The sequence below is a fragment of the Rhinolophus sinicus genome, chromosome X (assembly GCF_036562045.2).
Source record: "Rhinolophus sinicus isolate RSC01 chromosome X, ASM3656204v1, whole genome shotgun sequence".
Lineage (NCBI taxonomy): Eukaryota > Metazoa > Chordata > Mammalia > Chiroptera > Rhinolophidae > Rhinolophus > Rhinolophus sinicus.
Window position 1 is genome coordinate 68,129,299 of NC_133768.1, and position 14,343 is coordinate 68,143,641.

The following is a 14,343-nucleotide window of genomic DNA, read 5'->3' on the forward strand; positions in this document are numbered from 1 at the left end:
CACATATTCTTGGACTTGTCATTTCCCCTGTTAGGACTTTGAGCTACAAATGTTATGTTAACCATTACTTCACCTAAAAATTAGGAAAATGCTGCAAAGGGAGAGAGCTTGGGAAGAAAAATCAGGCCAGCGCAGAATGCTTTTTCCTGGCCCCTCCAGCCAGGGAGGGCAACAATCCAGCCAGGCTCATGGGCAACAATCTCCTCTTATTGAGGCTCCAGTTCCATAGCAAAAGGTAGCTCATGCTGTCCCTTCCTCAGGGGAGTTCCCTGCTCGTGATTTAGAAAACCTTGAAAGCACCACTGCAAGCCTCTGGAAAACTAAGTAGTGGAGAAGGAAAACAGACAGATTCAGCCTCATGTATTAACTTCATCAGAAAATCACTTTTAAGAGGTGAGCACAGAGGAAGTGGAAGCTGCGGCAGTGCTAAGTCTAGCCTTAAGAGCCAGGCCTGAAAGTAAATTTGAGGCCAGGCTATTGGGAAGTGGGGCCACACTCAGACCCCTGCTCTGGCTTCAGCTGCACTCAGTGGTGCAGCAATGTTTGAAAGAAAAGCATTCTTCCCCGTGCTGCTGAGAACCTCCGATTCTACAGTCATGAAACCCAGTGTCATGGTTAAGACCCAGAAGCCTTTCTTCTTCTGCTCTACCCAGGGGGTCTTCAGTGGAAAATCAGAGGGGAGAAGGAAGCAGGCTGAGTGGAGAGGCAGAGCTAATAATGCCCGAGCACTCACTGTATGCCAGGTGCCATTCTAAACATTCTATCTACTGACTCTGAAATCTTCACAAGAACCATGTAAGGTAGGCACTATTATTAGTCCCATTTTTCAGTTGAGGGAACTGCAGCACAGAGAGGTTAGGCAAGTTGCCTAAGATCAGACAACTAGTAAGTGGCAGAGTCGGGATTTAAACACCAGCAGTCTGGCTCCAGAGTCCATGTTCTTAAACATTACGCTATATGCCTCTACTTCTTTTTCTACTTCTCATTTAAAGACAGTTGACAGCTCCAAGCAAGGAAAAAGGTTTCACCTTCTATACATAATGCTACTCAGACACAAGACTCAGAATTGGCCCAGGAGGAAAGAGGGAAATGGAAGGCTCTCAACCCAAGAAAACTCACTCTCCACCGCAGAGTGATGGGACATAAATCATGAGCCCAGAACATATGGGAATAGTAGTGAGTCAGAGAGAAGCTGCTTCCATGGGGGTAGGAGGGGGAGGAGTAGTGGAAATCTCGTTTTTAAAATGCAAAATCAAAAGTTAGGCAGTTGCTGAGTGGAATGGGACGTGGAGGAAATTATCAAACTTAGAGCAAAAAGGTCCCTTTCTCCCTCTTCCCTCCAGGGAAATATAAGAGTTGTGAAAGGCAGGAGGCAAGTTATGGGCAGAAGGCAAAATACAATGAGTTAATGTGGGAAGTCTCCGGTCAGAGAGTCTGCAGTTCCAAAGGCAAAGATTACACATCAGGCAAGGTGAATGTCCTTCCTTGTCTTTATCACTAACACGCCAAGTGGCAAACCAGGGCATGTGAGCAGGTCAAAGGCCCAATGATAACATGAGGAGGCCCAGTGCCTGCTGAACACAGTTCCCCCCTGGGCCTGACTTCCACATATAAATGCTCCTCTAGCTTAAAAAAAATTAAAAAGCTTTGGTTTTGTTTTATTTTAATGAGTAGTCAAGGCAAGTCAATGTTACATTCTTTAGGTCAAGTTTTACTGTAACCTTCTTTGGATTATGATTGAAGAAATATTCACTCCTAAAGTAGGGGGAGAAGACAGCAGAAGAATCAGGCCCAGCCAGACCCAAAGGGGCTAGCCCAACCCCAACCCTGTACATACCTCTGTTTCTATTCTCTGTGCCCCTCTCTGCCCCCTCCCCAAGATATTCAATGGGGGGTGGGGTGGGGGCACAAAGCTAAAGGAGGAGTTCCATTGGTACTTGAGAGAGGGAAAGAAAAGTAGTGCCACTTTTAAGATGGCTTTCCAGTTCTTTCCCTAGATACCAAACACAAAGGATCAGAGCTCAGCGGAGGTATCAGGCAGCAACATGGGGACATGGAAATTTTCTTTGAATCAGCACAGGATGGGAAGGGAAGGACATTTGTCACTTTCGTTCTTATCTTTCAAGCCACATGAAAAGCAACAACAGTAAATCAGACATCAGAGACAAAAGCACCTATAGAACTAACAAATGCAAACACTTGACTAATGAAAACACTTTATTGTAGAACACACACATTTCAGGGGGTGGAGAACAAAGGATCAAGTTACAGCCCAGGATCCCAAGTTATGCCTTCCATTACAATAGCAATCCACACCAAATAAACCTTTTAAAAACACTCCTCCTTTCAATTCATACAAACAACAGAAACCATCCAGCTGCCCTCAATCCAGTGGCCTCCTAGGAGAGTCAGCTAGGATCCAAATGGACTGACAGGGATTTCTTTTCTCATAGAGACTCCTTTCACAAACAACTTTGTGTAGATAGACTTGGAGGAATAAAAAGGTCATTTTGGAACAGTGAGTTTCAGAAAATGAACCTTAGATCACCAGAGCCTTCTTAGAAAGGTCTCAACACACTGCACCCATGTTACATGTAGGTCAAGTTTAGGAAATAATAGAAAAAATAAGAACTGAACTCACTTCAAGAAGGAAGTCAGAGTAACTGGGAGATTCTCTGAACACATTCTCTTGGAACACTAACAGTACCCAACCTGGAGAAACACTGGACCAGTTTAGACAGTACTTGGCTATTCTGGCTGGCATCATGGTATAGAGACCATAGTCTGTGTGGTAACATATTGCAGAAAAAATGCTAAGAAAGATGTGGTACGTGATGAGAGTGAAGATCTCTTGCCTTTCATTAGAGAAATGAGGAGCTCTCCAACAACTGTTGTATTAGTTTAAATGCAAAGAATTCAACACAGACTGGAAGACACTTCACCCTCAGTCACTCTGGTCCTATGGGATCACCAAGAAGCACTTGCTGGGCATGTCCATGACTCCATCAAAAGGCCATGATTTAACTAAAGTGCTTTTCTAAAGCAGCTCCATTATAAGGTCTAGTGAAGGTTTCTACAATCAGAAGGAACTGAAGAATTTTCTTAACATTTCAAAGAAAACCATTAGACCCAAGCAAGGTAGAAACTGCTTAAAAACAAGAGAAGTTAAAATCCAAGTTCCTTTAATGTATCAGGGCAGAAAATGAGTCAAAAGCACACATTAGAGAAGGAGAGGGCCTACTCACCTCTCTCTCATCTTCTCCTCATTAGTAACCCAACCCTGCTTCCCAGAGCCTTGGCCTCAGACCAGGAACACCTTGAAACATAGATTGGTACTAATGCCAGAGGTAGCCACGGCTTCCCGGGGGAATAGGAACAAGGATAGTAAGACAGGAGATAAAACATTGTTTTAAAAGATTTTATAAGTTAATTAAGCCTCAGAAAGATATAAGAAACAATGGACTCTGAAAGTATACTAGATTATGCACAAATAAAAACATTTTGAAGAGATCCTAATTCTTGAGCCCACTTTCAAAAGGGGAACAAGTCTGCATCACTCTACCACAATGAGACCTGTAGAAATACATGTTTGTACACACACATACATAACACGCACACATTAAATTATAAATCTTTGCTCTTGGTTTCTTCACTTCCTCTGATTTTCCCTGGCCAGGGCTTGGCCTGCAGAGAAGGGCAGGTACTCATAAGCCCAGCTTTTGCTTGGCCATCGAGGAACGGAGCTGCAGAGTCCCTTCTGCCCAAGACCCTGGGTACTGTCGCATCTTCTGCCACAGGCTCACTTCTTCCCCAGTCGAGTCCATCCAGTCCACCACTTCCCCATTACTGATTCCTGAGGAGAAACACCAGAGGAGGCTGAACAAGGGCCCCACTCCTCAGCCCACTGGGAAAGATGGGTCATACAACAATGGCAGCCACCCCATAAAAGACAGTGTGCTACGAAGATGGGCTGACGGGGACAGCAGTCTGGAAACTGTTCCTTAATAATCCTGCACTATTTCTGTGCTCCTGAGGCTCTATAAAGAGAATTCAGGTTGATAAAATGGGACTCCAAACGGCACACAGTAGCTAGAGACCTCTTATTCTGAGGTTTGTGTGGAGCTCTGGTGTCTGACACCTCATGCCAGAGCTACTGCCCTTCTGTTATTGTCAACTTGACTGGATTAAAAAACAAAAACAAAAACAAAAAAAACTGAAGAAGCTGAACACCGTTTTCTCCAGCTGTAGATTCCGGGCCTTAAATTAGGATTGTATGTGGCATCATTCCTATTCTCTTGTACATACATTCATTCAAAAAACATTTATTAAGTGCCTACTGTGTGCCAGTCCTCTTCTAGGCTCTGGGGATACAGTGGTAAACAAAACAGAAAACATATGCTCACAGGTAGCTTCCATTTGAACAGGGAGGACAGAAAATATACAAGTAAATCAACAAGAGTATTTCAGATAGTGGGGTAAATGTCATGAAGCTAATAAACAAGGTGATTTGGAGGGCCTAGATCCTTTAGATAGAGTGGTCTGAGGGCCTCTCTGAGAAGGAGACTTTTAAGTCAAGATCTGAAGGATAGCAAGGAGCCGGCCTTTCCAGACAGGGGGAACACTAATTGCCGAGGTTATGAAGTGGGAATAAGCTTGCTGTATTTGGAGAGGAGAAAGAAAGTCACTGTGGTTGGAGCACAGTGAGCAAGCAGGAGAGTGATACAGGGTGGATCATAAAGGAACAGAGAAGGTCTAAATCAGATGGGGCCTGGAGGCACAGTGAGAACTTTGGATTGTTTTCTAAGCACAACAGGAAGCCACTGAAGGGTTTTAAGCAGAGGACTGACACGAACTGGCTTACATTGGTAAAAGCATCATCCTAGATGCTTTGCGTTAAATGCCTTGTGGGAGTTATTAAAATTTACAAGTATTATTTAAGGCCACAGGAATGGAGAGACTAGAGAGAAAAGAAAAGGATGCCTTGAAAAGCACCAACATTCAGAGTTTGGGTATAGAATGAGAAACCCATCAAGAAAATTGAGGTGAGCAGTGAGTTGAAAGGGAATCAAGAGTGTAGTAGCAATGAAAGCTAAGTATTTCAAGAAAAAGGAAGTGATCAGCTACATTAAATAGCATTGAAAATTCTAGTAAGATTAAAACAAAAATTTGACATGAGCAATTGCTCAGTGGAGTGGTGGGAAAGAAGCCAGATCACAGTGGATTGAGGACTAAAGGAAAGGTGAGGAAGTGGAGACAATTCTTTCTAAGAAATTCGAGGGGAGATGTGGGGTCAAAGGAAAGTTTCTTTCTGTTTCTTAAGATCTAGAATACCAGAGCATATGTGTTTTCACCTCCAGTAGGGAGGCAGAGGGAGATGGAAGATGCCAATAGTGAGGTCATTGAGAAGGTGAGGACACTTGGAAAGAGATTGGCCTTTGCCAGAAAGGGCCCTTCTTTCTTTGTATCAGGATGGAAGATGGAAATGGTAGGTACAGATATAAGTAAGTTTTCAGATTGTTTTGGTGGGAGGATGATGGTGTTCCTGACAACCAGGGTCACATTTATCTGTACACATAACAGTGCATGAGCTCAGTCTTCCTCTAGGCCTGTACATAGTAGGCGCTCAGTAAATATTGGTGGAATGTTAACTCAAAGGAAAGAAGACAACTCCTGTCATAGAGAGGCTCTGTAGGGAAGGGCGTGGGTATATTAGGAGTCAAATACAAGAGGCCTTTAAGAAAGACAGTAAGGAAAGGGGAGAGGCTCTCACCAGTGCCAACCCCCAGCCTGACCCCTCCCAGGAAGTCATTGCTGGCCAGGGGCTCCCGGTCCCACACAGTCAGTTCCAGGCACATGTGTTGTAGATCTTCCAGCCTCACTCCATTGTAGACAAATGTATGGTTGTAGTGGGGATTCAGGGTCTTCTTCATCACAGGAGTTTTACGCTTATTGGCCTTGTTCCTCATGGGAAGGAGGTATCTGGCAGAGGGCAGGGAGTAATCAACAACGCACTCAAAGCTGGCAGTGTCTATCTAAATTCCCCTTTCCCCTGCCACAGGCCTACCCCAGGAGAGTGAGTCAACACTTGGATCCTAGTACACACACTCCTGCCCTTGAATCTGCTGAAGCAGAGTTCCTGCTACCTCTACTACATCATTCACCTGATACAATTCATTCAACCTGGAGAGCAAATTAACATAATGTTATTAGTGAGCTGTTATTTCTACTCGACCAAAAATGGGTTTTAAGTATTTGGTTCCATTTCTATTGGGCAAGGTCCTCTTTAAATAAAACCAATGGTAGTAATGATGACACAGCTGAACATGATTTGTTAGAGAACTTAAGTCAGTGTGATGATCTGTAATTTGGGGAAAGCTGGCATTGCTTAAATATTGCGGGGAACAAAGTCATGAGTTCCCAAATCTTGACAATCAGGGAACCGATTTTTATTCAAGATCAATCAAGAGCATAAGTCAATAATAAAGCAAAAGTCAGACCGATCTGTCCACCACCCTCCTCTTTGGCAATGAGCACCACATCCCAGTCCAAACTGAGCTCAGACCAGTGTAAACATGGTAGTGGAGGTTTTGCCATTATCCAATTTCAGGAACAAAGTTGGTTGCTGGAGGTGGTAGGACACACAAGGATAATATTCACAGAGAAAGGTTAAATTGGGTTTGTCTCTTAGCTCTCTTGTCCTGAAACTGGTTAGTTTGGTGCTGGTCCAGGGACTCACCCCTTGACAAAGCTGTCTGAGGTCCCTCCTGATTTGGCAGCCGTCAGGTTCCTGGCTTCTTTGATCCACACTTGGAGCTCTCCCCCTTCCCCACCTTTACCTGTAAGGGATGTCAGCCATAGCAAGTGAGCCCCTATACCTCCAGATTTCGCTCGAGGTATATCTACACAGTACTTCCTTTCCTTGCTCCTGAAGGCAGCAAGCTCAATAATAACTGGACCACACCTGACTTGGATTCTCAGTACCTAGCACAGTACCTGACAGTAAGCAATAGGTGCTAAATTAATAACAACAGCAATAAATGCTTATTGAAAACTAGCTATGTGCCCAATTCTACGTTAAGCGTTTAATTCTCTAAACAATCCTGAGATATATACTATTATCGTCCTCGTTTTGTAGAGAGAAAATTGAGGCTTAGAGAAATAAAGTTGTCTAATATTTGTTGAATGAATAAGAAAAAGAGAAGGACTCCTCCACTTGTGTCCTTGATCTCATCCTCACTTCACATCAGACATCATCAATTTCAACCCCCACCTCTCATTTTTAATATCTGTTCTCCACTGGTGCCATCCTCTCAGTCTAAATATATGCTAATCTCATCTCTCCTTAAAAAAAAAATCTTTTAAAGACAAAATCCCCCTTCATTCTTATCTCATTTTCAAGCTATTTTCCATGTGTCTCCTTTCTTTCACCATCAATTATCCTCCAAAAAAGAGTCCACACTCAACACCTCTACTTCTCAGCCTAGTTTCTAGTGAAATTTGGTTTCTGCTTCATCTAATCCACTGAGAATGTAATCTACCAACCATGAGCCATGTCCCTCAGTGGGCCTGACTTTTCAGTAGTATGTCAATATTGTTGACAACCCCCGCTCCCTTCTTCAAGCTCTCTCCTGATAATACTCTAGCTCACTGGCTTTTCTTCCTCTTTTCATTCTTTATATCATTGCTGTTCCCTATAGCTCTATCCTTGCCTCTCTTCTCTAGTCATTCTGCACAACCTCCTCGGGGATGTCATTGATTCCCCACATCCTATAGTTAGACCTTGCTGCAGGTATCTTTTTAAGAACACTGGCTTCCCATTGCCAATGGATCAAGTTCAACTCCTTACCATTACATTCAAGGCCCTTTTCAGTAAGGCTCCAGCCTCATGAACAATTCCAGTCCCACTCTCACATCTACATACCATAACTCCAGCCCCACCAAAATAAGTTCACTCCCTCACACTCACACACATCCCACATTTATCATACTTTTTTAAAACCTTTGCTCATGCTATCACCTCTCCTGGAAATGCTTTTCTCACACCATCCTCTTCCTTTTTGCCTGGTAAAGTCTTAAGTCCAGTTTCATCATTACTTCCTCTTCAGTGCTCTCCCAAATGTAACCAGACATAATTCATCACTGCTGTATCTGTGTTCTTTTAGCATATGACTGTCTTTCTTGCTAAATGAAGCTCCTCAAGGGATGATAAATGTCATCTCTTATTCATCTACATACCCAGAGTCTCTACTACAGTGCCTGGCACGTTGATTTACTTTTCCTCAGCCTTCAACTTCCTGCCCCTCATACTTCGCCACCCCATCCAACCACTTTTTCTCAGCCCCAAAGTTTCTATTCTATTCTGCCCTCTTAGTAGCCTGCCACAGCTGGACCAAGACCAAGTCATGTTTAATGGCTTCAAATAATGGAATGCAACCCTACGGCATTCCCTTCTGGTTGAAAAATGCAAAAAAGGCCTCCTTAGTAAGCAAAGGACACTTCCCTACAAGATGATCCCAGGCTCATCTCAATCTGGTCTCTCCAACAGTGCTACCCACTAGCCAGCACCACCTCACACAGATCCTGTGCAGAAAATAAGGGCTAAATCCAGGGCCCCCCAAAAAACTCACTCTTTTTCCGGTCACCTCCAACAGGGAGTTTGGAGGCTGGGATGTATTTCAATGAAACCACCAACTCGCCTTTGTGTGATAGCAAGCCAGTCGGGGACTCAGCACTGATCTGAAACACAGGGAGACCCAACAGGTCAAGCTGGGTTTCTCAGGAGTTGTGGGGGCCTCTTGCTGAGGAGATTCTACGATTACCCTCAACAACAGCTTCACAGCAATGAGGATCCTTCTCCTTATGAATACAATCCAGGGTCCCTAGGCCATGGCAGCCACAGTTTTCTAAGGCAGTTTCTTCAGAAGGAGATGCAGAAGAACCAACAAAAAGTCTTCTGCAATGCCCACTATTTTGCTACTTGGGTATATAGCTATTAGATTCCAAATACCCTCAAAGGTCTTCCAGCACGGTTGCCACACAAACTCACAGGGGACTGACACCATGGTAAAGGATCTTGCTACCAGCATTGTAATTGCCAAAAAGTGGAAACAACCTACATGTCAATTGACCTAGAAAAGATTAAATGAGTGATTTTAATGCCTTCATATGGCATATGGTATGCAGTCATCAAAAGGATGCAGTGACTATACATGCTGACATGGAAAGATAGCCAAGATGTACTGTTAGGTCGCCAAAGCAAGACAGAAAAAGTATCCCACTTACGAGGTCTGACAATTAAGTTCGCGAACTTGTTGCAATGATGTTGCTAACTTCTTTTGATATCAGAGGGATTATTCACTATGCGTTTGTACCAATTGGGCAAACAGTTAACCAAGTTTACTATTTGGAAGTGCTGAAAAGGCTGCATGGAAAAGTTAGACGACCTGAACTTTTTGCCAACAATTCATGGCTCTTGCATCACAACAATGCACCAGCTCACAGGGCACTGTCTGTGAGGGAGTTTTTAGCCAGTAAACAAATAACTGTATTGGAACACCCTGCCTACTCACGAGATCTGGCCCCCAGTGACTTCTTTCCTTACCCAAAGATACAGGAAATATTGAAAGGAAGACATTTTGATGACACTCAGGACATCAAGGATAATACGACGACAGCTCTGATGGCCATTCCAGAAAAAGAGTTCCAAAATTGCTTTGAAGGGTGGACTAGGCACTGGCATCAGTGCATAGCTTCCCAAGGGGAGTACTTCGAAGGTGACCATAGTAATATTCAACAATGAGGTATGTAGCACTTTTTCTAGGATAAGTTCGTGAACTGAAGTGTCCGACCTCGTATATTAAAATATACACATATTTGCATATGTGAATATGCATTTATGCAAATGATTATCATCATTATCACTTAAATAGTACTTAATTTGTGCCAGGCACTGTTATAAGTATATCATTTTGTTTAATCCACAAGATAGTCCCTATGAGATAGATACTATTATCCCCATTTAACAGATTATGGAACAGAGGAACAGAGAGGTTAAGTAACTTACCCAAGGTCACACAGTTAGTAATTGGCAGAGGCAGGATTCAAATTCAGACAGACTGGTTCCAGAGTCCATGCGTTCAACCACTATACTACACTGCATAGAAAAATCTATAAGGATACAGACTAACTGAACACTTGTTTCTTTCTAAGGAGGGGAGTGAAATGGGGAAAGGAAAGAGGGCTTTCAGTTTTTACTCTGTATATGTCTATAGTGTCTTTTTTTTTTTCTATGTGGCATGTTTATTTATTTTTTATTAGTTTCAGGTGCACAAGACAAAGTAAAACTTAGACGTTTATCATTTATATCCCTCACACTGTGTGAACCCCCCTCCCCCTATCCACTATCCCTCTGACATCGCACAGAGCCATTACATTTAAAAAAGTATTTTTTAAAATAGAGCTTACAAAGATTTGAGAGCTAGGTGGAATTCTGTTACAAGGATTTCAATATGCCACAATTGTTAACTTTACACTTATTTACATTTAACTTTACATTTATTTATTTACATTTATTTATGTTACTTTTGATTAATAATTATCTCTACCACTAGAAGCTAAATGCCAGGAAGATGCAAATCAAGCCTATTTTTGTTCATCTTACTTAGTATGCCTGACAGCAAAGTACCTGGCACATAGCAGGTGCTCCACAAACATTTACTGAATGAATGCAAAAGTGAATGAATGAACGTCTGGGATGAGCAGTAAGTGGCCAATCATCTTTGGCTGTGGGTGGCAGAACTGTGTCCCTCTATTGGCTCTCTCGGCATGGCTCTGTTCTTTATGCTTTGTATCCAGAATATGAGGTAGTATAGGCTAGAGGTGCCCGATCACCTGCCTGTGTTCACTGGGGCTCCTTTAAACTAGGTCCTCACTACTGAACATATCAATACCAGGATGGCATAATCCCCACGGGTTTGAAAAAATGTACCACATACCCAGAATGTACAAGTTTAGTGTATGGGACAGATAGAAAAGAATAGGGAGGTAATGGTGGTCAGCAGAGAGGAAGGGGGTGGGGGGAGGACAAAGAAGATAAAGGGGATCAAATACAAGGTGATGGAAGGAGACTAGGCTTCAGGTGGTAAGCACACAATAGAGTATATAGATGTTGTATTATAAAGTTATATACCTGAAATTTATATAATGTTATTAACCAATGTTACCCCAATCATTTCAATTTTTTTAAAAAAGAATGGGGAGCTAGATGCCAGGAGGAGAAAACTGACTGGGAGGCAAATGGACTACTGGGCAAAAAAAGAAAAATCAGAGACAATAAATGTAGAATGTTTTAAGTTAAAATAGATATGTAATACTGAAGTGGTCTTTGTGTTGTTTATCAAATGTCTACAAAATTTTAACTTCTAGATTGTGAACTTCAGTGGACCCTTAAGAATTAGAGTTTAGCCTTAGATGGAAATTGGCGTTACGTGTTTCAGTAGCATATTTTTATTCTGGCTCAAAATAATTACAAAGAGAAAATACATCTATTTTGATGCAGCTTTTTCATTTGATGTAAGACATTTTTATTGGCATTAGTTCGTGATGATTTACACTAACATTTCCAATATCAACTGTAGGCCCTTGAGAAAATGACTTGCATGCCAAATGCTTAAGAAATTCTAAATTTCTAATAATACGCTACAGTTTGTGATAATTGCTTTCCTGTTTTTATTAGTACTTAAAGGGACAGATTTAATGCTGTTACTGTTTTTTGGAGGGCAGTAGCTATCAAAATATTGGATGCACATTTCCTTTGACTCAGGAATTCAACCACCAGAAATTTCTCCTATAGTTTACATTCACAAAAGAAGACCAAGCTATATTATAGCATAGGTTTAACAGCAAAAAAAATAAAAAGCAAGCAAACAATTTAAATGCCCATCAGTGGGGAAATGGTAAATAAATTATAATATAGGTACATGAAAGAATACTATACAGCAACTAAAATGAGATAGATCTGTAAGTGATGGCACAGAAAAATGTCCATAATAAATGATAAATTGTTAAATAAAAAAATCGAGACACACACACACAAATGAGGTTTGTATGAGCCCATTTGTGTAAAAAGGAAAAAATATAAATCCATATGTGTACATCTGTGCTGCTAAATAGAAAATTTCTATAAAGATATCCAAGTAGTTGATAACAGTGGTTCTTTCTAGGGAATGGAACCTACTTTTCTTCTTATACATGTCTATGTTGTTTTCATTTTGAACCATGTACATATAAATCCTTTTGTTCTTAATTTTCTTAATAAACTATATATATGTATATATTTTATATATATATATAAATATAAATATAAATATAAATATAAATATATATATATATATATATATATATATATATATATATATATATATATATTTGGTGCCAAAAAAGTATACACATTTTAAGAAAGGAAAGCTGTATTAAAATTGTAATACTCAATATATGCCAATAACAAAAGATGAATACAAGTCACGTTTGACTTCTGCAATTACAAGAGGTGCTCAAAGTGGTTACCATCAGTGTCCAGACACTTCTGAATATGGTGAACTACTGCTTGAGCAACGTTGACCAAAGTGTCCACTTGTACACATTTTTTGGCACCCCTGGTGCATATGTGTGTGTGTGTGTGTGTGTGTGTGTGTGTGTGTGTGTGCGTATAGAAAAGTTCAAACGTTACAAAAGGGCATATAGAGAAAAAAACTAAATCGCCCTCCCACATCAGTCTCTCTTCCTAGAGGCAGCCACTACTACTAGTATCTTGTCTATCTTTTCAAAGATATTTTATGCACCATACTATTTATAGCATTTAAAAATGCTAGTATAAATATGTTTTATGTCAATACATAAGTTGTGTCTTTTTTAATTTAAATAAATTTTAAAAAATTAAAAATAAAAATGCTAGTGTGAAAACTTTTTCACAGAAGAACCTTGCCATTGAACAATTCTGATAATCAAGAAGTCTGTTTTGGCAACCTCATCTTAACCAGAACGATAGTAACCTATTCAATGTCCATTATGTGCCAGGTACTGATTTGTACTTTGCATACAATCCTGCAAAAGAGGAATAGTATTATCTCCATTTTATAGATGAAGAAACTAAGGCTCATGGAAGTTAGGTGCCTTACCTAAATTATTTTATAAATTGGGTGATTTTTCCTGTTATTTGCCAGGATTTAAATCCAGGTCTGCACTCAGATCCCAGGCACTATTATGCACACTGATACACTCTCACCTGAGGTGCCATTCCCATTTCCCTGGCTTGTGTGACCAAGAGCACAGAAATTGGAACTCCATGAATTGCTTCACTTCCCACTTCTTTAGTGAAAAGGTTAGCTTGGAAAAGGAGTGAAGATTAGGTTAGCTCCAAAAGGTTAGCCTGGAGAAGAGGTGCAAGTTAGGATGTTAGAATTTGCCCAGACTCTGAAAGGTTCGGAGGCAAAGCTTGGCACATATATGAAATACTGTTCAAAGGAAAACTATGGCTTTATCTTTTGCCTGGCATAGGCAGAAGAGATTACTCACACTTGACATACAAATGCATACGAGATTACTGTCAAACTCAGCAACCCCAGCAGGGTGCGCTAGAACTCTACAGAAGACTACATTTAAAGACGCTACCAACATATACCAGCAGAGGTCACTGCGAACAATTCTACCTCAGATCCAAACTATGTGAGTTGTTGACTACCTTTCCATGCAAAGGGAGGCAATGATCCAGTTTCTTATCAAGCTTCCAGGAATCCATCTGGACCTCTGCCTCTCCAAGGAAAGTGTTTCTGCCAAAACGACCATGATGCCAAACCGAGAACTGCAATGTCCTCTGGGCCAGGAGAGATTCTGGGATCTCATACTGTGAAAGAAAAGAGAAGCCCAGATAACTAATTATTGACAATTCCTCAATAAAGATTATTCCAAGATCTGAGCAACCATATCCAAAGTGCATAGTCCTAAATATCAAATTACTCTAGTCCCTCAGCACTTTGAGTTTGTTCATTCAAAGCCTCCACCTACCCCATTTCACAAAATCCTACCCTATTCCATGGGAGGACCTGGAAATTAATTTTTCCTTGAGTGGGTGAGAGAACACTGGAACACTAACCCCACCCCACAAAACAAAAACAAAGGTGCCATGGGATGGGTACTCCTGACCCCAAATGACTTTTTAAACTGAGATTTGTGGCCACGTGTATCTCCAACTTCACAACAAGACAGCCCGATCACCTTTGTTCTCTGGGTGGTCAGGATATGAACACATGCCCATAGTATATCCTCAGACACAGACATGGCCACTCA

At 41.3% G+C, this 14,343-nt stretch overlaps 1 protein-coding gene across 8 annotated transcripts in view; it reads right to left on the bottom strand.

Annotated features, from left to right (window-relative positions):
* Positions 1-2,199: 2,199 nt before the first annotated feature.
* The window catches only part of SYTL4 (synaptotagmin like 4), a 68,882-nt gene continuing 56,738 nt past the window's right edge, over positions 2,200-14,343 (bottom strand). For all 8 annotated transcript variants that reach the window (XM_019716673.2, XM_074323544.1, XM_019716675.2 and 5 more), the window contains 5 exons: positions 13,739-13,900; positions 8,628-8,736; positions 6,737-6,836; positions 5,771-5,979; positions 2,200-3,853 (listed from right to left, as the gene is read on the bottom strand). In XM_019716673.2, coding sequence (XP_019572232.2) covers positions 3,705-3,853; positions 5,771-5,979; positions 6,737-6,836; positions 8,628-8,736; positions 13,739-13,900 — 729 coding nt within the window. In that variant the 3' untranslated portion in view covers positions 2,200-3,704. The remainder of the gene's footprint in view (positions 3,854-5,770; positions 5,980-6,736; positions 6,837-8,627; positions 8,737-13,738; positions 13,901-14,343) is intronic.